Consider the following 25360-nt stretch of genomic DNA (forward strand, 5'->3'; position numbering starts at 1 on the left):
GATCTATCTAACTTAACCCAACTTCACCTTGTAATTATACAGACATCCCCGCAGTTTTGCATTTTGGATTAACATAGATTGGATTCTTCGTGTTTATCAAGGAATATAAAAATCTATAATATGAAAACAACACAAAAACAATTTTATTGTTATATTCTTAATGGAAAATGGCTTTTGTTTGTTTGTTTTCAAATCTGCTACATATATTGAAAAGAGAAAAATGCCTGTTCTTTTGTTCTTTTATATATTTTTCTCCAACTTTGTAAAAGTGTTACATCTTTTTGTAAATGTGTTTTGTCCTTCAGGGCCACCGTACAAATGCACACAAACGGTGTTAAGGTATATATTAATCAGGGTTCCCACTCTTTTCCAGAGATCATTTTCCAGGACATTTCCAGTGATGATCAAGATGGTATGACAGTCTAAATTTAGTTCCTAATTTAGTTCCTAAATAGTTCAATATGTTCCTGTCAGTGGAAGTCTACATTGAAAGACGTGCAGTCTATGGCTATCTATGAAATCATCTCTTACATGCTTAACAATTATGGCAAATTGGTTATAGAATGATGCAACACCTCACTTGCCCAAATATCCCTTGTGCCGGAAGGAGTGTGGCTTCATATCGGCATTGGGTGCCTGGTCATCTGTTGCTGTTGTACCAATGAGCTGGTGTGTCATGAAACAACTGAGGGACCTACACTTTGGGATTTGTAATCCTGCTTGTGCCACTTGTGAATTCTAAGTGTTTTTGTAAAAAAATAAATCTGGAATGTGCAAGTTTGTTAGATATGCAAATTTAAAAAAAAAGAATAATGCAACCACAGATGTACAGCACTTTAATGATGGGCAACTCTCATCTCAGGTTTCTCTTTTCTCAAAAAACATATAATTAGCTAAGTAAAAAAACAAAACAAAAGAGCCAGCAAAGGAATCTGGAAGCTGCCTTACTGAAATAAATAAATAATAATATTAATAATCAGAGGAGAACTTAATGACAAAGATGGGCGCAAATGTTTCTCAACTCAACTCAAACTCAAAATATACCTGCTTTATCATAGTTTAGTCATGTTGGAATAATTTTCCAGGACAGTACATGATTTTCCAGGACATTTTACTTTTTTTTCCCATTTCCCAGGTGTTTTCCAGTATTGGAAAACTAGTCAACTGTTTTCCAGGTTTTCCAGGATGCATGGGAACTCTGATTAATGTATATTATGAAGTGCTATGGCGTCGGGTTAGGTTAACCTGCAGTCTATGCCAGTGATGATGAGACTGTGGTGCGACAACACTACGTGCACTACGGTAACTCCTGTATGGCCATTCAAGTTGCCTAATGTAAGTTGTGGCGGAAGACCTGCAAGATCCCGGGGTGTTCACATCACAAACTACAGGCAGGCGACACGGCGGATGGACCATGGAGTGTGTAAGTTACCCAGACATGTTTATCTTGTTTTTATTCCTCACCTGCCGAAGAGGAACCTTCTCAACATAAGTCTGCTTGAACTAGAAGACTTTCTGAAGCATGCTAACGGCTAGCTAACTATGAGGAAAAGCTCATTTGTTCTTCAGCACAAGGAAGACAAATACTCTGTCCCCGGCACATGACACTGAAGTTTCCGACCTAGTATTAGAATGCAATCATTACTCATACAAGAAACGGTGCTGTGTAGTGTCCCATGGGGATAACTGAGAGGACTGTAATGGAAAGTCACCTCCACTCACTGGTTCACGTCAACAACAGACTGTGACGCTAGCTAGCTTATCGCTAATACTAGGCTAATGTAATTAATATGGTTCAGTAGCGTTTTCACATTGTATTTAATGTTTACTGGAGTTGAGGCAACACTGTCTGTCACTTTGTAAACAGTTTATTGTTGAATTAACTCTCCTGTTATGATCGTTTCTCTGGAACAGCAATAATATTCCTGGGTCAATTTGACCCTGGGCATTCAATTATCCAAAAGTGTCAAGAAAACCTAATACATGTCTTTTTAAATCTCATTATTAACTCCATTACTAACCATTTAAATCAAGATTTAGACCAGTAGTGTTCTTTAATTCTCACAGATCATGGTTCAATGAGGATGACTCACTCCTTTTTCATTTAAATTAATGTTAAAACTGTTTTAAATGTACATTGGAAAGACCTACATATAAATACAATAGTTTTACATGACATTGATTTTTGTTTGTTTTACATTTTGATTTTGATTTTTTTTACATGCTGCCCATGTTTTTATGCTGTATTTAGCTTGTTTGGAAGGCATATATTTATATATATTTATTCATTTATCATATTATTTTAGCCTGTACATATTAGTCAAGCCTATTTGTTGTTTCTTTGTATTTATAGCTAAGGTTATTGTTATTATATTTTTATTTTATTTTTTATTGTTGTTCTTATTCTTATTCCTATTATGCCTTGTACAAAGAGAGCACAGTTTACTGAAGTCAAATTCCTTGTGTGTTCAAGCATACTTGGCGAATAAAGCTGATTCTGATTCTGATTCTGATTCATATATTACCTAAAATAGACTAAAATGACCCGCAACTTAACAGGAGGATTAAAGATGTGGTATCAAATTAATCATTTATATCAGTGGATAAAACTGGACATATTTTACATTGCTAACTTTGAGTCCTGTTTATATTTAAAGAGTAAACAAACAGTCATATGTAGGTATACTTGATACAGGGCTGTTCTTCATAATCTTCATAATATGGCATTTCCCTAGCTTTTATTTCCCTGGTTTTATCCATAGTTTTATCTAACCTTCCCTGCTTCTTTTTACTTGTTTTATTTAACCACAGTGTCTTCCAACAAGTGTCTGCATTTTACTGTCTGTTTTTAACCCTGTATTTATTCTTACTACCTTTTTAATATGTCCTGTAGCACTTTGAGAATTGTCCAGAATGTAAAGTGCATGACAAATAAAACCTATTATATTTATTATGATAATAAGGGACCTGATTTTTAGTGAGACTTGTGTAAAAGCTCCTTGGCATCCGGTCGTCTGGGATGGACTTTTGCAAGCATACCAAACCCTTTACACTTGCCAGTAAACTCTCTTTAAACCCAACCATCTTAACAATAATTATCTAAGTAATGTAATGGTTAACCTTGAACAGTGGATAAACATAAATGCTGAGTGTTGTATCTAGGCGGACAAGTCGGTGCTTCTACTCATACCACTATGGCAGCAATGAACTACTTTAATTGGGTATTAATAATGTCATGCAGGTCCTGAGAAATAAAACAGCTTACTGATCATTTAAACCTTTATGGTCGCATAGACAAACTTAATTTTCATGATCTTTATCCTTTTATTTCAGATTCCAGTACCCATTGATGATATTGAGGGCAAAAAGGACTCATTAATAGAGGGTAAGAGACTTGTATTAATCCCATAAGATCAAAATGTGAACTGAAGGAAGATACTAAACGCCATGTCTCCCTTTCATCCAGACCCAGAGCACAATGCGTACACCAGGTTTATGAAGTCCCATCGGTGTTATGACCTTGTACCTACAAGCTCTAAATTGGTTGTGTTCGACACATCCCTACAGGTAAAAATAATCTCTGGACTTCAACATTTTTTATAAGGTTCTTATAAGGTATTTAACATTCAAAAGATTGTATAATTCATCTTCCAGGTCAAGAAGGCTTTTTTTGCTCTTGTTTCTAATGGGGTAAGAGCAGCACCTCTGTGGGACAGTAAGAAGCAGTGCTTTGTTGGTAAGGATCGTTTTTAGTCACAACACTTTGCATTAATTCAATGGAGCACAGACTTGATGCTTCTCATGTATCTCCACAGGTATGCTCACCATCACAGACTTTATTAACATCCTTCATCGGTACTACAAATCTCCTTTGGTGAGACTGTCTCTGAGGTCTTTATGAAGCAAGATTGAATTCCTTCTGAGAGCCCTGTAAAGATTCCCATCTCTGTTTCTCTTTGCTACAGGTTCAGATATATGAGTTGGAAGAACACAAAATAGAAACATGGAGAGGTGAGAAAGTTTAAAGAAAATGGAATTATTTCCAGTCTGTTACTCTTGGAGTCTTAAGGTTTTGAACTAAGATGTCTGTATTTTTTTTAATAACAGAGCTGTACCTACAAGACTCTTTCAAGCCCTTGGTGAGCATATCGCCAAATGCAAGGTGAGTGTGTGTTCTTATTCCTGCTAAGCTGTCTGACAGCATTTTGCGGTGTCAAATTTCATTTCCCTGAATACACAGTTGTTGCGTACTGGAGCAGACAGCTAGGGGGCATATGAGGACTTAGCCTGTGGCCGTACAGTTTGTCTATCTTATGCAGATGTCTTTCAGGAAGTCCAAACACTGAAAACTTACATGTGTCTGAAAACCAAATCATATTCTTTTGACTCAAATCACTGCAAACAGAGGCTTTCATCACACTTTACCTGTCAAAAAGTTATTATTACATGTAGCTTCTTTACAATTTAGGGATTGAGAGAAGTGAAAAACACTATCTGCCATACCCTTAATGTAAAATTATGTTTTTGAATATCTGTAAGCAATATTTCCTTTGACTCAGATGCATTATGTCTAAACTTGCTACGGCTGAACTACCGTGGTCCTGTGTTTTTCTTTTTCACAGTTTGTATGATGCTGTATCTTCTCTGCTGAAGAATAAGATCCACAGACTGCCCGTAATTGACCCGCTGACAGGAAACACGCTTTACATTCTCACACATAAGAGGATTCTCAAGTTCCTGAAGCTTTTTGTAAGTCCTACCGGCTTCTTTTCTCAACACTACTTCTTATTTGTTAGATACTTTACATGATCAGCCATCCACTTCTCAGGGATTGAGTCTGATTATAACACCTCAAGCTTAGTACAGTGTGAAGACTACTAGCTACAGTGAGATAAACAGTACACTAATACTATTATACAGAGATATGAATTTCCCCTACAGTTTGTATCAAAAATGCACTATCTCTTGTTACTGTGTTCAGATAGCAGAGATGCCCAAACCCTCATTCTTGAGTCAAACCTTAGAGGAACTGAACATTGGCACATTCAACAAGATAGCAGTGGTCCGTACAGACACACCGTTGTACACGGCGCTGGGTATTTTTGTTGAGCAGCGAGTGTCAGCGCTCCCGGTTGTGGATGACAAAGGTATGTGGGATTGAAAGAATTTTGTGCTTTCAGATTTGACATTAATGATCAGAGACCTGTTGATTTTTGTTTGTTTGTGTGCTCATATACTGCCTTTCTGTTGCAGGGCGAGTGGTGGATATCTACTCAAAATTTGACGTCATAGTAAGTTGTAATCCATCACTTTGTTTATTAGCAAACAGTAGTATGGCTGCACCTAGTTTTAATCATTTGATCTACTGATTAGGTTTTGGTTTAGTCACTTTAAAGTGTTGGAAAATGAATGGTGCATGCTATACCTTCATAATGTCAATGTCAGCCATAATGCATTCTCATTGCTTTTTTAGTCAGAGAGGTATGCTTGAACACACAAGGAATTTGACTTGGTAAACTGTGCTCTCTTTGTACAAGGCATAAGAATAAGGCATACAAAAAAAATAAAAATATAATAAAAATAACACCAGCTATTAATAGTCAACCAACTATTAAAAGTTGACAAATATTCAGCTTTTTATTGAATATGAGAAAGTGTATACAATCATAAATGAAAGTCTTTAACCATCAAATGATCCATAACTTTCTTTATCTGCTTTTGAGTTGTTTAAAAATCAAATTTTTTATCACAATTAGGATATACATTTAAGTTTTTTCCGTGATCGATTTTTGGAAATGTTAATGATCAATTATTGATTAATCAATAAAAAAAAAAAATATATATATATATATTCTTATGTGAAAAACAATGCCAAATACGTTTTTTCCACCAAAATTATATTTTCTACAGCAACAAAATGCATATAACTGACAGTATTGAATACGGGTACATGTTTAACACTGATTATCAATGATCAGGCTCATGAAAATATTCTCCACGGACATAGTCTTATAATGTGAAGGCTCAGACTACAAACAGAAAAGTACTTCAGACTCACAGAGTCCAGTTTTCTGTCTACTCGTTCTTATTGAGAAAAATAAACGTGTGTATTCGGTCAGGTGTCAGCGGGGAGCGCAATCAGGTTGTTTCCCTCACTTCCACCTGCCCAGACTTCTCACTCACTATTGATAAATCCACTGTTTCAGCATCCACCCACATCCGTAACCTTGGTATCATTTTGGATCAGTCCCTCAACTTTCAACAACACATGAACAATATTTCAAATACTGTTTTCTTCCACCTCAAAAACATCGCCCGTCTCTGCCCCTCCCTTTCCTTCACTGCCGCTGAAACTCTCATCCACGCCTTCATCACCTCAAGACTTGATTATTGCAATAGCATCCTCTACGGTTCACCCAACACCCTCCTCAACAAATTACAATACATACAAAACTCAGCTGCACGCCTCCTCACTCACTCCCGCTCCAGAGACCACATCACCCCAGTCCTCCAGAACCTCCATTGGCTTCCCATCCCCTCCCGAATACAGTACAAGATCCTCCTCATCACCTACAAAGCCCTCCATAACCTAGCTCCCTCCTACCTCACTGACCTTCAGCAGCCATACAATCCCACCCGCAACCTCCGTTCCACCAATGCCAACCTCCTCACCCCTCTCACCAAACCCAAGCACCGAACCTGGGGGGACAGGGCCTTCTCTGTCGCTGCCCCCACCCTCTGGAACTCTCTCCCCCAACACCTCAGATTCTCTCCCTCACTGACCAAATTCTAATCTGGACTCAAAACCCACCTATTTACAAAGGCTTTTAACCTATAATTGATTGATTTTTGTTTGTTTTGTTTTGTTTTGCTGCCTTGTTTTCCTTTGCTTTTCTATTGTATAACTTATTTTTTTGTAAAGTGTCTTGGAGAATCTTTTAAAGCGCTTTTATAAATAAAATGTATTATTATTATTATTATTATTATTATTATTATTATTATTATTATTATTATTATTATTATTATTAATAATAATTAGTCCAGCTTCAGAAAAGCCCAGATGGCTCTGATGTTGCTGGTCTGCAAACATAGTGTACTAGCAATTCCCACCAGTCTGTTGGATTTGTAACTAAAGGTTGGAATGTCCTGTTTAAAGTTGTGAACCTTCGTGTTGTGTGTTGGCAGCAGTTGCGTATTGATCCTCTTTAAAAAAGTGGAGATCTGTCAACACCTTTAACAGCTGATTTACATCCAAACATGCTTTAAACTTCAAACACTTCCCTGATAGATGAAAATGTCAATGAAAATTGACATCTAAAATGCGTGTTTTGAGTAATTTCTTAACAATCAATTAATGGATAATCGATTAATCGTGTGCATCCCTAATCACAATAGAAATGAATATGAGGTTATAGAATTACATTAGGTGTGAAGAAGAATGTATCAGCCCTTTCTTAGTTGTTAGATTCGATGAAGACACATTATAACCTGAAGTGTTTACACAGAACCTGGCAGCAGAGAAGACGTACAACAACCTGGATTTAACAGTGACCAAAGCATTGCAGCATCGCTCGCAGTACTTCGAGGGAGTGCTGACCTGCAACAGACACGAGACCCTGGAGGCCATCATCAACAGACTGGTGGAGGCAGAGGTGAGAGTCAGATGTCATTATGTGCCAGTACATTTGAACCATCTGGTTTTTCAGTGTCCCCAATCTACAAATTTACCCGCAACTGTCCTTTAATTTTCTCCTATGACTACTAAAAACTGTTATTTTCTGTCTTGACTTGTTTTGTCAGTGCTGTTGAGTGTTTAGTCATTCATCAAGTTCTCAAGGTTCCTAGGATTCCTTTATTGTTGAGGTAAAAGAAACAATGACGGTTGCTTTTGTCACTTAGGTGCACAGGCTGGTGGTGGTGGACGAGCAGGATGTAGTGAAGGGAATTGTCTCCCTTTCGGATATTCTCCAGGCATTAGTGCTAACCGATGGAGATGAGGGTAAGCACTGTGGTGTCAAAAATGTCAAGAGCTTGCATATAAAATTGTTGGAAATAGGTCTAAAGATATTATAACCTTTAATGTATTTTCCTTGATATAAACAATGTAAACTTGGAGTGATCATTTGGTTCTTCTCTCCACAGGCACAGCTTGAAGAAGTGACTGAGAATAAGGAGAGGCTGCACACACTTAAGTGGAGGTCAGACTAAAGGGTGAAACAGAATAGAGATTTTAGAAGGGAAACATGCCAGTTCATCAAGGTAGTCTTCCCATTTATTTCCTGTAACCAGGTGTCCTACATTCCCACATTGCACTCTGCAAAAATCTGAAATTTCATCAACACAGCAATATATAAAAGTAGCAGCACAAGACGTACAGAACCTCCTGTATGTTGAGCCAAATTCAAAGCCGCAAGAGAAATCATATAAAAAGCACAAGAGGAGCTGTAGCCTTTTAACGTCCTCACCTTTGTAGCTGTAATGCTGATCTACATAGAGGAGGGCCTTTGATTATGGCTTGATTACAATTGTATTCCTGGTGAAATTAATTAAATAATCAGTTGTGTGCGAAAGATAAGCTGATTGACCTGTTTTAGCTGACACGTAGATGCACATAATGTGTATGTGGGTAGTTTTAAAGCTGTAGTAACTTTGTCAAAACAACATACGATCTTGTTATGAGATTTGTCTGAGCCTTATTCTGTGTACATATACATATCATGATGTTATAAGGCTCTAATTATTTTATTCACCATTGAAATGCAGAGGTGGGGTCTATTTTGTAAATCGTTTTTACCTGAACAAACACACTTTTGTGACTTGCAATACACACCTGTAGTTACTGAAGTATTTATCTGTATGTGTTGTACATAAAGTACATACTAAGAGAAAACTGGCTGGCTATTGTAATAATTATTTAGCTTAATTCAGACACTACACATTTAAGACATTGGTGATAGCCAGTTGGTGTTGTTGGTCAGTTGTACTTAGAAAGTAATTTATAGGCATTAGACTATGCCTGGCCTCAGTCTAACATTTCCAGTAAGCAGGTTCAAACTTGTGAAAAATCAAAAAATATTCCTGGATGAATCTGAATCAGTGCTGAAAAATTGAGCAATTTCAATTTGTTAACAGTTATGTCAATTTGCTTGTTACCAGCATGTGAAGAATTCAAGCTTTCAGGGTTTCTATATTTTGTGTAGCCGAAAACAGCAAAGTAGAAAAAACAGGAAGAGCACTTTAAGCTCCTAAAACCTCCTCATCTGTGAAGTCTGAAACAGCGTTGTTCAGTCTGCTGTTGTAGAAGATTGTTAAATGTGCTGCATTCAGTCTGAATGCACAAGCTCTGGATATTTAAGGGTTTTGTGTTTGCTTCTTTTTGTGTCGTTAGGATGAAAGCAACATTTTTAATGAATTGAATGTTTTAATTTAGACCTTTTTCTGCCTGTTACCCAAACTTTCAATTTTGCCAACATGAGCTTGCTTTAATTGCTTTAAATACTGCAGCCTCCTGCCCCCTAAGTGTCCTGACACTTTACAATTATTCGTCAATTTGACAATATCATTGTTCATTGTTTGATTTCAGTCTTTCTTTGTGGTGTTATGATGCAGTTTGTCACAAACAGTGAGGATTTAATATCAGATCTTATAGGTTTATTAACCCTTCATCTGAGAGGGACTTCTTCATAGTTAATAAATATCACCATGTCCAAGAACATGTCACATTTCCTGTTTTGGTATGTGTGAAATTGAACGTGTACAACTGTGTGTAAGTGCACGTTTTTTTTGTACTAATCTGCACCAAAGTTATGATTTGAAGGATGAGCAATAAAGGTTCTTTGAATTTATTTTCAGTTGTTTAATGTCTGGATTTGTCACAACACGTCTTCATATGTATCTGCATAGCAGCAATGTTAATGGAGGAACATTTCAACATTAGACCTCACATAATCAGAAATAACTTGATTGGCCACTTTGAGGAATCAGAGACATCTTTTAAACACCTTCGGACTTCAGCTTGAAATAAATATTGCCACCTTTTTTTTTTTTAAGTTATATTTTTGGGCTTCCCTTTATTGACAGGACAGTTGAAGAGAGACAAGAAATGTGGGGAGTAGAGAGCAGGGGAAGACATGCAGCAAATTGGCCAGGAGTCGAGCCAGCAACCTCTGTGACAAGGACTATAGCCTCTATACATGGGGCGCTTTCAACGCTAGGCCACCAGCACCCCTATATTGCCAACTTTTAAGCAAACAGTTGCGTAATTAGACATCCAGTGAAGAGTTTACGAGTGAGACCTACAAATCAAACATTAAGAGCTGAAAGTGGCTATAATACTTGTTGCTTGCTAAATGATTTTCTGAGTTCTTCATTACGAATGATCATTTTCATAGTTGTGAGCCATTGTTTAAAAAAACAATAATTTTATATGTACAAAAGCTGCTTTAATGCAATTTGAATCTTTGCTAGCCCAAGTATGGGAGTGAAAAATATGACACAACAAATACACACCACATAGGAAAACGATTGCATTTATTACTCTATAGTAGTAGTTACATGGTTGAAGTCCTGCAGGGGTTTTTACATGGATGCAGTTGTGTCTTCGCCAGAACTGAACAGAGACTTTGGAGTGGTCACAACCTCTGGTATAATAACCTAATTTCTTTGTTTTGTACTCTTTCATATGGATACTTGGTGCAAGGTATGAAAAACCATCTCTAACCAATGTATTTAGTGTATCATACAGCAGGTACTACTAAGCAAACATACCCCTTGATTGAAAGAATATAAAATTTTCTATGAAACAGTAAAGTTCCCCCGTCTTTCCTAAAGTGACAGCAACAAGTGCTGACTATCCTTTCTTACAAACAAGACTTAAACAATACAGTGCAGTTAACAAGTGGGTTTAAAATACAAGTACTGGTCAAACACAGTTTTGGGACCACATGGAGACATTTCAGTGGTACTGAGTTTCAACGTTTTTTCTCCTAAGAATCATTTATTTCCGCAACAGATTGGCATGATTTGTAAAAACATTGTTGTTTTCAGTGGCGTGATCTCAAATAAACACTCAAGGCCAAGAGGACCAGAGATGATTCTATGAACAATTTGGTTTTAGTGCTGTGAGGTCAGTAGTAGTGCACATAGTGGCCTTTCAGGCTTTCGTAGTTACTCACAGCATACAAATATAAATAACATGGGAAAGACTAGACACAGACAGTACCTGTTACATTTTCATACAGCTAAAGACAAAAGTGCACCTTTTCCTGATAAATGTAGACAGTGATTTCTGACAATGGTAGCTTCAAGGAAACAATACATATGATTTGCACATTAAGGAGGTATCGTAGGATGGACAAAAAGAGGTGGGAGGGGTACACATCCAGTTAAGCTAAATAATGCTCTCTAGTAATCAGAGGGCTATAGGAGAATATCAACATAAGCCATGTATCCAACAAATACAGTAACTGTACCTCAGAGGTCAGAAAGTACACTGGTACATGATTCTGTTTACAAACAGCAAGACACAAGTCTTAGATTTCCTTATCTACAACCAAAACTCCAGTATAAAAGATTCAACTATCTAAAACAGGAAACAAAAATGTATTGTCATATATATATATTTACAAGTATTACCTTAAAAAGCTAGATTATGTGCAGTAGTCATACTTGGCCAGGGAGAGCACACCCTGAGGGGGAAACAACACTTTGAAGATTGCTTTGACAACTAAAAAAAAAACAACACAAGAAAAAACAAATGATTCAGATTCCTGGAGTGAGTGTTTTTTCTTTCTTTTTTTTTTTAGAAAAGTTTAAAAATGAAACACTTTAGCTCAATTTTAAATGTGCAGTGTATATCGCACTGGCTGTTACAAAAGACAAATGTTTTGTATACCAGTTTATCCGAGGGATTGGAGCAACGTCCGCTCCCATGGCAGGTTGTGGTCTGTGGGCTAATTAAGAGTCAGTGGCATCATTCAAATAAGGATTCTACAAATCTTTATAGACTACATGTAGCCTGCTGCTGTTTGTGTCCCAATGTGAAGCCAACTGTCAGCAAAGAAGTTCAAGGACGAAACATTCAGAATCAAGTCGGTGTTTTTCTAAACACCCTACTCTTTTCTTGTCCTAATTTTTTGCAGTAGACAGGTCTATACTAAAAAATAAGAAATAATGTTGATTGGTAAGCATAAGGAAAACCTGAGGTTTACAACAGCTCAATGGACGGGCTCCAGGCAGTTTGTCCAAAGGCTAAATCATGTTAAATAATCCAGTGTCTTTAAATCTGTATGCTGCTCTAACAAGCTGTCTAAAGCTGTACATGCTTTCATGGCAATCAGTTGACAACTACAGTCACTACAGTTGTAGCAGATAGACTATTCTCAAGGAAGCAGTTTGTGACATGCCTGTGTGTGCTGCGGGTGGCACTGAAAACCTGCACCAGACCCCCAGAAAACGCCCAAACAATAACTATATGTAGTTATTTAAATAACAGAAATATAACATAAGTTAATAATAGCCCGAAATCTCCCAGCTTGTCTCCTTTCAAACATAAAAAGAGTCAAATCCAGTTTTTCACTACTTAGCATCAGTGATGGACCGGACTGAGATGAAATAAAAGCAACTGATTTTCAAAATGTTGACAGGTTAATTACATATCCTGCTATCTATTGCATACAAGTACACCCAAAATCCAAATGTTCTTGTTAATATAGTGTGTGGAGAGGGACAAAAAGGTTCAGGAAGGGCAGCAGTAGCTGAGACAAGATAGGAAAGATGTTCTTGGTAGTTTGGCTGGGTAAGCGAGGTAGGGTTTGTCAGAAATCAAGTGGCTTCAAAAAACTGGCAGGAGTGTCTATGAAGTAATATTTTACAAAGTGCGACTCTCCACCGACTTCTCTGACTTTGTGCGTTCTTTGTAGAAAGCCCGGCTCCTCTTGCTCTCACTGTCCTACAGTCTGGAGTCGGGTGTTGGTCAATGCTCTTTCTTAGCGCTCTGCTGACTCAGCTCACACTTTAATGTCTTCCTGAATGCTGAGCTGGGACAGGGTCTTCTTGATGCGCAGGGCTGTCAGGCGGGCAGCCCCGTTAGCATACCAACACTCTCTCATGATTTTTCCCATGATCCGCAAAGCCTGGAACAACAAGGGGGAACAAAACAAGCAGGTGAGGAGTCAGTCTAGTTAAGGTGAAGTATCAAACACCTTTTCTTTCATAGGACCCAGTTCCTGTATGAGCACTGTGTGGCATTTTTATGTAATCAATAATTTAAAAATGCACAAAAAAATAAATAATATTCAGAGTTACTGCATCTGTGATTTTATTCTTGTAGCTTTGGCCATCTGTTTAAAACATTGTACTCATTTGAGGAACTTTGTTGGGACTGACTTGGCAAGAAATATAACCGGTCAGATGATCTTACATTTTGTAAATTTGGCTACAACAACAGATTTTTTTATGGCTAATATCAATAGTTTAGCATTTTCATACAAGCAAAAATCTTAAAAATAATCTGAAAAAGAGTGCTCTTTTTTTTTTTGCTGCACTGAAAAATAAAATTGTCTGTGTTTTTGAGGATGGACAAACAATCTAATTGAGACAGTTTTTAATTATCTAAAACTACCAGTAATGTTACATCATGATTACAGATAAGGAAAAGCCCAAAAGTCCACAATAGGACCAGTGTTGAAATAAATTGGAATCAAGCTTCTGTGGACATATTCCCAAAGCCTCCAAATACAAAGAGTTGCTCCTTGTGACAAAATTCTAAGAAAATTTGTAGAATCATGATTTTTTCTTAATATTTCCCCTTAAAGTTATGACTAGATCCTGATAAAAAGTGAAGGAGGAATTTTAAGAGGCTTTTAAAGCTGCTGTGAGGAACTTTTGATTTATATACATTTTGGCACCCCATTGTGGACAAAGTGATACCTCTTATCTCTTGTTCTGTACATACAAAAGTAGTGTTTTCAACAAAAACCTCACCCTGTTGTCTTTTAACAGACGGATTTATCACTCAATGTATTTATTTGCCATGAAAACAGACGAAAAAGGATGTTTCTAAAGCCAAATGTCAATCATGTGGTCTGACACCTACCCCCTCTGAGTGGTTTAAGGCATTAAACATGACAACAGAGAAGGTATCAGTGTTGTTGTTTATGGTTTTGTTTGCTTTTGAAGGTCATAAAGAGGCATCAGTGTTGGTTTCAGTCTATTTCTCAGCTGGTGAAAAACTCCTCATAGTGCCTTTAAGTTTCTCAAGCAGAGGAGAAAATAGCATCAAGATGTTGAGATGGAGGAATATTCTTCAAATACTGAATGAGTGAGTTAATTAATGCTATCTATGATTGGATTGTTCAGTGATCATGTTTGCACTCACATCTACAAAACAGTGCAACAAATCAATATTGCCAGAAAGGAAAGTCATTGCAACATCAAGATATGACGCAACAGGAAAATGCTAGGGTTTCACTCGCAATGTGGTTCTCTTGAAAGGTGAGCCTCGCTTCGGGAGGCTTGTTATTAATGATGTAACAGAGCTAAGAGAGGGCAGAATATACTTTTGTGCATTGCCTTTACACTGCTTGGCAGTACCAGCATCCAAATGGACGTGAAGCCCTTTGTTACTCGTACTGAGCTTGTTTCCTCTTGTCTAGATCTTTGCTTGTATTGTTCTTGTTCTCGTATGTACGTCGCTTTGGATAAAAGCGTCTGCTAAATGACATTGTAACATTGTAACAGAATATCATGGGCAGCAACAAGCTGCACTAAACAGTCAGCACTGCATTAAGATGATGAAATGGGAAACACAGTTTTTACTTTCAACACGTAAAAATAGGGGAGAACAGGGTTGGTTGTCACACGGGTTGGTTGGCACACTCGTTATATATCGCCACCAGAGGGCACTGTCTCTCAAATTGGGGTATGGACATTTCCAGAATTAGGATCAGAGCTCACCTACTTTGTCTTCTCTTGAGTAAGACAGCTGAACTTGAGGTGAGAGGACTTTTTGTGTTTTTCATGTCAAATTGTAAATATTCAGCTCCTCAGTATTTTTCTTCTAGGCTTTTAAACGATGGGTTTATAACAACACAAGTGTTACCCTTACAAAGTGTGAGGGGAAAGCTATAGTTTAGATTTTTATTAGCTAGCTAACTACTTGTTAGATGGTTGTTAGCCTTGATGCTAGCAAAAAATTCTAGTTGGGGTTGGTCGTCACGTTCTCTTTGGAGTTGGTTGTCACATGTTGGAGTGCGCACACCCTACATTTACCATCACTGTAACTCAGTGACAGTGACTGCATGTAGCCTAGTTGAGTCGGCCATTATTGTTCGGCCTATTTGTTTTGTTCTTTATGTTGTTATATAGGCTGGCCTAAAGATGTGTTTCCTGTTCATGTTCCTTGATTATTTTATGTTAAAATGCATTAAGTTATGTAGGCCTATCACTTGTCAGTGCAATTAAACTTTCAAATTTAGTTCTGCCTTCTTGCCTTTTTAAAAGATTTTTCCCATTAAAATACCATTGTGACAACCAACCCCATAGTGTGTGACAACCAACCCCATAGTGTGTGACAACTAACCCCATAGTGTGTGACAACCAACCCCATAGTGTGTGACAACCAACCCCATAGTGTGTGACAACTAACCCCATAGTGTGTGACAACCAACCCCATAGTGTGTGACAACCAACCCCATAGTGTGTGACAACCAACCCCATAGTGTGTGACAACTAACCCCATAGTGTGTGACAACCATCCCCGTGATGGGGTTGGTTGTCACAATGTGTCAGAGTGTCTTTGATAGTTATTTGCCTCTTTGTTACAATGAGTTGGAAAATGAGAGGGATACATATTTCAAGCCAACACCTTAAGTTTCAATTTAATGTAGGAATGACTTTTGAAAGATGTTTTGATGATGAGCAATCATCAAAACAGTAAAAAGTGTGACAACCAACCCCGTTCTCCCCTACTACTGAGCAAGTAGGCATGTGTTTCCTATCCTTTTTAAGGTTGTATACTTTTAAAGTATGGTTTAGAATTTATTCAACAAAGATATTCATTACATGAAAGACAAAATCTGATCAGATTATATCACCACTGTTCTTCTATGCCTGTTATCACTGAGAACCTTTTTCTACATTTTTACCATTTTTGTGCATCAACCAATTGCAGCTTTTGAATCAATCATCATACCTAGAAACACGGTCAACCACGCCTCCTCTCAATATCTGTAGCTGACAAAACTGCATTGCTAGCTGGAGTCCTGGCTTACACATGTCTCCCTATTGCATCCAGAGCAATCATCCACTCGTGAGCTGTTGAATGTTGTTTAAACTAAATCCACTTTATTTCGATGTTCCATCAGCGTCACAAATCCAAATGTTTAGCAGATGATGCAAGATGCCACAATAATAAACAAAACTCTAGAGAGACGCTAAAAAAACGTGCGACTCCAAACCAGTCTAGCTTCCACTGACTCCTCCCACTGACTGTGCCACATACAAACCTATATTAAAGAGACAGTGTCTTCTCATTAAAAAAAATAAATAAAATAGTGTGTTTAACAACCAAACCTAATTATATTTTTCTACATTCTTTACCACAACAGTTTCTTAATTATACTAATGCTAAATAAATCTAGAAACAGTCACTAATAACCAGAAACATTACTTTGCCCCATACAATATCCCTAAATCCTCCATAGGCTAGGAGTCCTTGCTTAAAGTATTTAAGCTAAGTTAGGAGCTCTCTGAGAGGATTCTCAGGATGTTAATGAATATGGGGACTGGTGTGTGAGAAGAGCTTAATTTAGTTCAAATTAATCACTGTCATACCTCGTAGCTCTGCCACCAGTTTGGGATGTTGGGTCGTAGCTTTTGGTCACACACCACCTTTCTCATCTCCTCTATGGAGGGATCAGAGGGCACCAGGTCATAGTAGGGCAGCTGGTACTCTTCATGGATACCTGATAACGTGAAACAATGTAGAGGTCAGATCAGCAATGCTGGGATCTCAGCTGTAAATACTGAACAGAAAAACAAAGAACACAGTTTGAATATCCAGAGTGGAAACAAAAGACTCTGACCTCCACTGTTGCAGCGGCGTGCAATCTCCCAGTAGACCAGCCCCAGGGCATAGATATCAGCACATTTAAAGGAGTCAAAGTGTCTCATGTTGATGGTCTCATCCAGAACCTCTGGAGCCATGTACCTGTGAGACAGGAAAACAATCCCAGTTTTTAAATATGTAAATATAGAGGGTATTCTGGGATATGTGTCAAACATATCTGTGAGAGGCCCAGTTCAGACATCAACATTTGGTTTTTAGTGATCAGCTTTACAGATCAATGTTCACACTGTGCATCAACATGGGTCTCCAGTGAACAGTCAGAGACAGCAGGTGTGTACGTGGATACAGACCTCTTCGTGCCGACTCTTTGATTGGGTGCAATGTCGATGGTGTCAGAGGCAGAGTCGTGACGTACGGCCAATCCCAGGTCAGCGATGGCACAGGTACAGTTCTTCTTCACAAGGATGTTCTTGGACTTCAGGTCTCTGTGAGCAATGCCTGGCTTTCCTGGGAAAACAAAAATGAGCATGACATGCACATGAATGCTTGTCTTCAAGTTTTTTGAATATGTCAACAATAAACTTGTTTGTTTTCTGGAAATTCCAACAAGTTATGCAAGTTTCCTTTTGGAGTCGGTTTGGTTGATAAAAATAGAAAACACTCCTCCACTTGTGAAACAAAATGTTTTCAATGCCTGTTTCATTTTCCAGGACCGGTACCAAAGCAGATGATATGAAGTGAGCTGCTTTTAAAGACAGCAAGTACATTATATATCATGTCATAATCTCATACTGCCATGTGCTGTACATTACCATTCAACAGTTCAGTAAATTAGGTAAAAAAAAATACAAAACATGAGAGATAAAATAATTTCCTTTGTCTAAGACTTTTTACCTAATATAGTAAGTAGAAAGATTGAAAAACATTCAGCCATTGCATTAAGAATTAAATACCAGGTACCCGTAGTACTTTCTTGTCATAGTAAACAACATTTTCAAAAAACAAAAATCCTTATTTTTTGTATTATAATTCTGGTTTTGGTTCTCTTTCCAAAATCAACAGAGTTTGGGATTATTGAGAATGTAACAATCATTTTATGATCATTTAACAGTGTTTTTTTGTGAATAAAATGTTATTATGTCATGCACACTCTTGCCACATATTTGTCTTTTGATCCATGCATTGCAAAATGTGGGGAAAAACAGTTTTAGTAATAGGAGGCTTTGTTCCAGTCAGTGGGTGGAGGAGGAAACATGAGGAATGTGTTTAAAAAAAAAAAGGGAAACTTTGACTTCCACTACAATACATTTCTCATTTAAAACAGTTTCATTTTATTCTTTGAATTTAACAATTCAGTATTTTTGGGTTAAATGGGTTTTTGGGTTAAATGTTCAGATCTTTTGCTGTTGGGTTTCTATGCTTTGGATTTATGTATGCTTGTCTGCCAAAACACTTTGTAAACCTCCTTTTAAAGGTGCCTTATGAAAAGTGTTAATATTATTATTATTATTATTATCATTATTATCATTATTATTATTATTAGTAGTAGTAGTAGTAGTATTATACATATTTCTATAATAATAATAATAATAATAATAATTATTATTATTATTATTATTATTATTATTATTATAAGGAGGTAGTATTTCAGCTTTTATGCAGCATATTTATTTTACTGCAAAAAATAAATAAATGTTAAGTGACAAAATGTATTCAAAAACAATAAAAAGCTCCCACAAAAACTCTGCTACATATACCATTGCTCATGCATGCAAATAAAAAATGATAGCTGGTTTATTTTTCAGGTGAAGCATTTTTGAGGCCAGGAAAAAGAAAAAAAGTATACCTACTGGCAGGCCTCCCTGCATTCACAGTTAAACCTCTGCAAATGATCCAGAACGCAGCAGCACGTCTGGTCTTCAACCAGCCTAAGACAGCTCATGTCACTCCCCTGCTCATCTCACTACACTGGCTTCCAGTTGCAGCTCGGATCAGATACAAAACTCTAATCATGACTTACAAAGCAGTAACCAAAACTGCTCCAGTTTACCTGGAACCCCTCATCCAGGTCTACTGCCCTTCTTGCCCGCTACGCTCAGCCTCTGAAAAGCACCTAGTGCTTCCAGCACACAAGGCCTCAAAATCACTAGCTCGACTCTTCTCTTCTGTTGCCCCTAAATGGTGGAATGAATTGGCCAACTCCATTCGATCTGCAGAGTCCCTCTCTACTTTCAAAAGACAGCTTAAGGCCCAGCTCTTTAGGAAGCACTGTGCACTTAGCTAGACTGTTCTCCACTGTTGTCCCCAGTGGCAGATCTTGTCTTCCAGCTACAGTTGACTCGCACTGTCTTGCTCTACTCTGGGAATCTGTGTTCAGCTCTGGAGTGACCCAGCACTTGGTACTTTGGTCATTATTGTGGTGATGTTAATTGTTGATGAAGATAATGGAAGGTCTTAAATTGTTTGGTTGCTTCATTGTAGATGTTCCTTATTTTGAAAATTAAAATAAAAAAAATAAAAATTCCTTACTTACTTTTGTGTATTGCCTTTACACTGCTTGGCAGTACCTGCACCCAAATGGACTTGAAGCACTTTATTACTCGTACTGATCTTGTTTCCTCTTGTCTAGATCTTTGCTTGTGTTGTTCTTGTATGTACGTCGCTTTGGATAAAAGCGTCTGCTAAATGACATTGTAACATTGTAACATTGTACTAAAACAAATGTGTTTGGGGTAAAGACTGAGATAGATAAAGTTCTGGGAATTGATTTACTATTCACCCCAAGCCAGTTTCTTTTCGATCTAACCCTTGAAGACAAGAACACCAGAGACCAAGAGTACCTGTTACATCTACTCTTGATGACTGCTAGGAAAATGGTGACAATAAAATGGATGAATTCACAGCCACCTACAGTGGTACAGTGGAAACAGAAGCTGAGGGAGGTGTATGGAATGGAGGCTTTAACTGCTCAATTAAAATCACGGTCTGATATCTTTGTGAAGAGATGGCTACCTATAGCAACATATCTCTTTAACTAAAGGGAACTGTGCACTGCGCTGATAGTCTTAACTATCCACTTACTTAATTATTTTTCACTCAAACCACTGCCGCAAGACTGTTAACCAGGTCTGGTAAAGCATCCCACATCACTCCCATCTTATTCTCCTTACACTGGCTACCAATCAAATTCAGAATACAGTTTAAGATCCTCATATTAACATACAAAGCAATCCATCATCAAGCACCTTCTTATATCTCAGGCCTGCTCCACCCTTACATCCCCAGTAGACCCCTCAGATCCTCAGATCAGGGTCTGCTTGCTGTGCCTCGTGTCAGGCTTAAAACCAAGGGTGACCGTGCCTTTGAGCATGTGGCTCCATCTCTCTGGAACAGTCTTCGGCCCCAAGTGCTCTGTGCTGACTCGACTGAGACTTTTAAAAAGCAGCTTAAGTCTCATTTGTTTGTTATGGCTTTCGACCCTCCATCGTAATTTGATGTCATTTTGTCTGCTTTCTCTGATTCTCTGTAAAGCACTTTGTGACTATGTCTGTGAAAGTGTACTTACTTACTCATTAGTTTTATTCAGCTTTCTAGGCCCCAATGTGTTTTCTCTCTCTTTGTTTTTTTTCTTTTTCCTCACACTGTCATACATTTTCTGTGATGCTGTCAAGGAATGTTCTGTGTTGTGTTTTTTCCATCTTTAATGAAAAAAATAAATAGAGTTCCCCCAAAAAATAAGTGTTTTTATGTAAACACTACCTTGTGTTCCAAGAATCTCCATGTGCAGATGTGCAAGGCCGCTGGCAGCTGACAACGCCAGTTTGATCATTCCTTCAGTAGTGACAGAGTAGCGGTTCAGGTAGTCAAACAGGGAGCCGTACTCATGGTAGTCTGACACCAACCACAGCTGGGTCCATGTACCGTTGTCTGGACAAAAGATGGAAATACACAGATGATGATGACGAGTCAGAATGATAAGTTAGTGCACAACAGAGTGTATACTGAAAACAGGTCCCTTTAGTTTTAAAATAATTGGTCCATTCTTTGACCAAAAAAAATGCTGTGATGTTACAGGTCTGCACCTTTGTTGTCAGCGGCGATGAAGCCTAGGATGTTTTCATGGCGCAGCATGATGGTCTGATAGATTTCAGCCTCACGGAACCAGGAGCGCTCCTCTCTGGATGAAAAGATCTTTACCGCCACGTCACCTCCCCTCCATCGCCCTCGCCACACCTCCCCGAAACGGCCTTTACCAATGATCTCCTGGAGGACAATCGTTCTGGCCACGGTCCGCTGCACAAACAGAGGGAGACCTGTCCAGAAGAAACAAGAACAGAAAACAATAAGCAGAAGCCAGAAACACTTAAAACAGAAACCCAAGTGCTTGCCTGCAGCAGTGTTATTGTGTTCTGCAATGACCTGATCCTGAACCAGACGTCGAAAGATCATATATGAGGTCCTGCAGGGTCCTATCTTTGGCCAGGTAGAGGTGGTCACAAGAGGGGTCCTCCACCTCCAGCCTCTGTCGGTGGCTATAGGCCCTCTGGTGGTACTGATACAGGAACACAGCCACCAGCAGCAGGAGGCACAGCAGGAATAGCGGCCCTGCGATTACAGCGACCAGCTCCACCAGCCCCCATGTCCCGTCTGGACCATAGCCTCCCCCAAGTCCTGGCTTAGTTGTTACTAAAGAGAAAATAAGAAAAAGTTTAAACTGACTTCATTCTCTGGCATGAAATACTTCATGTTTTTAAAGGAAGGTTGCAATAAGCTGGAAGAAACTAAACACAAAATGTCTAATTCTCTAAACTGAAAGGATCCTCTGTGAAACAAATGTACAATATAAATGTTGAAATTACATTGACTGCATATTTTAATATCAAAGGTGATCTCATTTCCTCTTTGGACAGCTTATCTTTTCTTCTTGATGCTGCAGTTAGTTCTGAAACCTATTTGCCTCATATCAGAAAAAAGTCCCTCTGACTGATTTTGGCTCTTTAACCAATCACTGGAGACCTGCCTGTTTTCTTGAATCTCAGCAGGAAGACAAGCTTAAACGGATTTGATAAGACAATATTTTATTACAAACTCCTTCAGCTGGTTCCATAATCTTTCAGGATGATGAAACATTTAAAACATGAATTCTTTTACACCCATGATTCCTGGTGTTGCACAGTTCACAGTTTAGAAGAGGACATTCACCCAAGCAGAACAACTTTGCATTACAATATCATTTATCATTTATATTTCAGGTCTTTGCCAAGTCTTTTGGTTAAAGGCTTTATGTAAACGTGTGTGTATTTTCAGTTCACGGTGCTGATGGATACTGACCACAACTTCCTGTCAAAATTGTTTCCAAGCTTACATTCTTCTCTAAAAAGATTTGAGGACACAGTACAAAACACCACAGGAAACTTCTCAGGAACCATGAGTCATTAAAGTGTGGCAGAAACATTTCACAGGCGCTGAGAGGCTTCAGATACCATTACTAAAGCCCCCACTCTGATATACTAGGTGTACAAATGCAGATTCTGTTGCCTGGGAGTGTAAGGTGCATACACCAGTTAAAAACATGCTTTTAAGGATCATGTATTTTCTTTAAGATATACTACAGACAAACATTATTTTCTGTTATACAAAATCAAACAAGCCTTGCAAAGTAGACAGAGTTTTAACAACACTGAATAGAACTAGAAACAGTGTATTTTTCTGTGCTACATTCCTCACCTGATGGTACTTGAAGGTCAATGCTGTTGCAGTAGTCAGTGTAGCAGCAGTGGATGTTGAGCAGACCCTCTGCACCCAGGCAGTAGAATGGCTGTCCAGGGGGCACGAGTTTATCTCGTGTGATGCAGATGCGGATGTGCTGCTCTTGACCATCAATGAAGGAGGTGGAGGCCATGCAGGCTCCATCAGTCTCACATCGGGAGCTGGTCTTCTCACACTGGGCCGTAGTGCAGTTACACCAAAGAGCTGAGGGGACGGAGCGACACAGTGTGAAACAACATACGTTATTTTCTTCTCATCATGTGCTGTTGAAGGCAGTAACAGTTAGGGTTTCAAAGGGGGGGAAAGTTTCTGATACATTTCCATGGGAAGTTAAGCTGAGGAATTTGGAAATATTATAAATTGGAAATTATGGGAATTGAGGGTAAATTAATGGAAAGGTATCATATCCAAGCATAAATATTTGCAGACGTCCAAAATAATACAATTAAAACAGATTTATTTGTAAGTAGAACTTTATCAAGTGTTACATATTTTAATGAACAACCAATTCTTTCATTGAAGAACAAAAACATGAATGTTGAGTTAAATATTACTCATCCCCCTGACCCAACCCATTCAAAAATTAACAAAAATGCAATCCCAACAAAGTCCCATTCAAAATGTTAAATGAAAAGAGCCCCTCCCTCCAAATAAGTCCCATTCAACATGCAAATAAAAAGTGCATGGGGGGGACGTGGTCTCCATAGCCGTGCAGTAAGCAGTGTGCTATGTGCATGTGAGTGAGGAATAGCATAGATATTCAACTGTACTTGCATGAAATCTGGTTGTTTCAGTCAGGATTGTGTTAAAATATATTTTCCCCAACCTTATCTAAGTTCCCTTTTAAGAGCCAACCTTCAATTTAGTAAATTCCTGGTTTATTCCCTTTCATTCCCTTGAATTCCTGTTAATTCCCATGGAAAGTTTCCAACTTTGAATTCCCAGCATTGTGCAATATACCCTTATGTTAAAACATCAACGAGAATAATCAGTAATATATAGTTTTGGTCATTTTTTGAACAGTTAAATGTGAAGGCTGTATTATTAAATTAGTTTTAGGGATTTCTGTGTGAAGCAGCTACCTGACAAGGTTAGAGAGTAAACATTTTTCACTAATATTAAAGTGAAATTTTCAGATATGTGATGTCTTCAGAGATATAATGGACAGACAGGCAGACCATGGTGTTACCATGGTCATGAAAAAGAGGAAGTGTAAGAGGCTGGCTGAGGTGGGGTGTGCCCGGGTGGCAGGCCTTAAGGAGGACGGGTGGAGTTATTATGTGAAAGTATGTGGGAGGAGAGATTAACTGAGCAGCCCTAACTGTTATTTAAAAGATTAATACTTCCTTAGTGAAATTAAGTAATGCTATGAAGGCACAGACATGATGTGAAATTTCTGTTACTCTGACGAAGCCCAAGGTGAATTCTCCATATAAAATGAGCCTTCCAGGGCTTCAGTGCTGGATGTGTTTGTTCACAAAAACTGACACACAGGCAACTGGACTTTTTTGTCATATGCGTCAAACAGGGGAAATTCAGAGGGAACCCATTACAACATATTTTGTGGTGTTGACTCACACAATAACAACACCTACTTGCCAGATGCTGATGGTCAGATAGAAGAAGATAAACTTCCAGAGAGGAAATAAGGAAGATAGATGCTGACTAAAGTTGAAAAATTACATTTCAGAATTTCCATGGCTATCAATGCCCCACAAGTACAATCCATGTTGACAAACCCTAAAGGAGTCCTGTATTATGTTTAAGAAATAGAAACCCTCAACCCTTCAGATATACAGCTAAGATGCAGGTCTTTGCTTTTAAAATTGTTTTCTCAACCTCATCAATCATTTCAGCGTTTCAAGTAAATCACATGACAAAGGATTTTTTTGCTTTGACATCATTAATGGAATAATGCTTGAGCACCACTACTTTTTTCTGCACTTTTTCATAACACAACAAGACTGAGAGGCCATCGTGAACTGTCTTACATTCCAAACACTGACGTCATGTTACATGTTTTGAATATAATAAGGTAGACATTAGTTATGTCTGTCATTCTGTACAATAAAGTGCTGTGTGGGGGGATGAGATGCATGAGCAGTGTCACAAAAATTGTTCCAAAGCACTTTTTTAAGAGCATGAACTGATGGAAGAAAGAATAAGGGAGTATTCTCACATTTCTAACCTCATTTAATCAGTACCCAAGTGATCCTTTCAATCATTACAGAAAAACCTTTGTAGAATTTAGTTTACAGCTTTGCAAGAAAGAGTACCTCTTCAGTGGAAACCTAATGCCTTTGAGCTGAAAGAGTGGTTTGAATTACACTTTTCCAGAATCTTTTTGATGTATGAAATAAGATTGAGAAGATAATCAGCCACTCATATTATAACATAAAATTACTTGTTATGTGCAACCCGAGAAATGTATCTGCTAGTGCTGGTTTTAATCCAAAATGCTTATCCTAAATTTTAATTGATTTGAAATGAATTTTCAAAATATCACATTGATAACTGAGGAGA

General features: G+C 38.1%; 2 protein-coding genes across 2 annotated transcripts in view; one reads left to right on the plus strand and one right to left on the minus strand.

Annotated features, from left to right (window-relative positions):
• Window positions 1-1251: 1251 nt before the first annotated feature.
• Window positions 1252-9845, plus strand: LOC117812401 (5'-AMP-activated protein kinase subunit gamma-1-like). Its single transcript, XM_034683133.1, has 13 exons — window positions 1252-1423; window positions 3334-3385; window positions 3467-3567; window positions 3655-3736; window positions 3816-3874; window positions 3966-4011; window positions 4108-4162; window positions 4623-4749; window positions 4982-5147; window positions 5254-5291; window positions 7506-7652; window positions 7900-7999; window positions 8143-9845. Exons 1-13 carry the CDS (start codon window positions 1415-1417, stop codon window positions 8151-8153), a joined length of 993 nt encoding a protein of 330 aa, XP_034539024.1. The 5' UTR covers window positions 1252-1414; the 3' UTR covers window positions 8154-9845.
• A 668-nt stretch (window positions 9846-10513) lies between these two features.
• Window positions 10514-25360, minus strand: part of LOC117812393 (activin receptor type-1B-like) — an 18135-nt gene continuing 3288 nt past the window's right edge. Inside the window, exons 2-9 of the mRNA XM_034683120.1 lie at window positions 22796-23041; window positions 21488-21754; window positions 21151-21381; window positions 20828-20995; window positions 17419-17575; window positions 17085-17209; window positions 16834-16964; window positions 10514-13133 (exon numbers count right to left, since the gene is read on the minus strand). Of these exons, the coding sequence (XP_034539011.1) occupies window positions 13008-13133; window positions 16834-16964; window positions 17085-17209; window positions 17419-17575; window positions 20828-20995; window positions 21151-21381; window positions 21488-21754; window positions 22796-23041 (1451 nt within the window). The 3' untranslated portion in view covers window positions 10514-13007. The remainder of the gene's footprint in view (window positions 13134-16833; window positions 16965-17084; window positions 17210-17418; window positions 17576-20827; window positions 20996-21150; window positions 21382-21487; window positions 21755-22795; window positions 23042-25360) is intronic.

This window comes from Notolabrus celidotus, chromosome 1 (genome assembly GCF_009762535.1).
Source record: "Notolabrus celidotus isolate fNotCel1 chromosome 1, fNotCel1.pri, whole genome shotgun sequence".
Taxonomy (NCBI): Eukaryota; Metazoa; Chordata; class Actinopteri; order Labriformes; family Labridae; genus Notolabrus; species Notolabrus celidotus.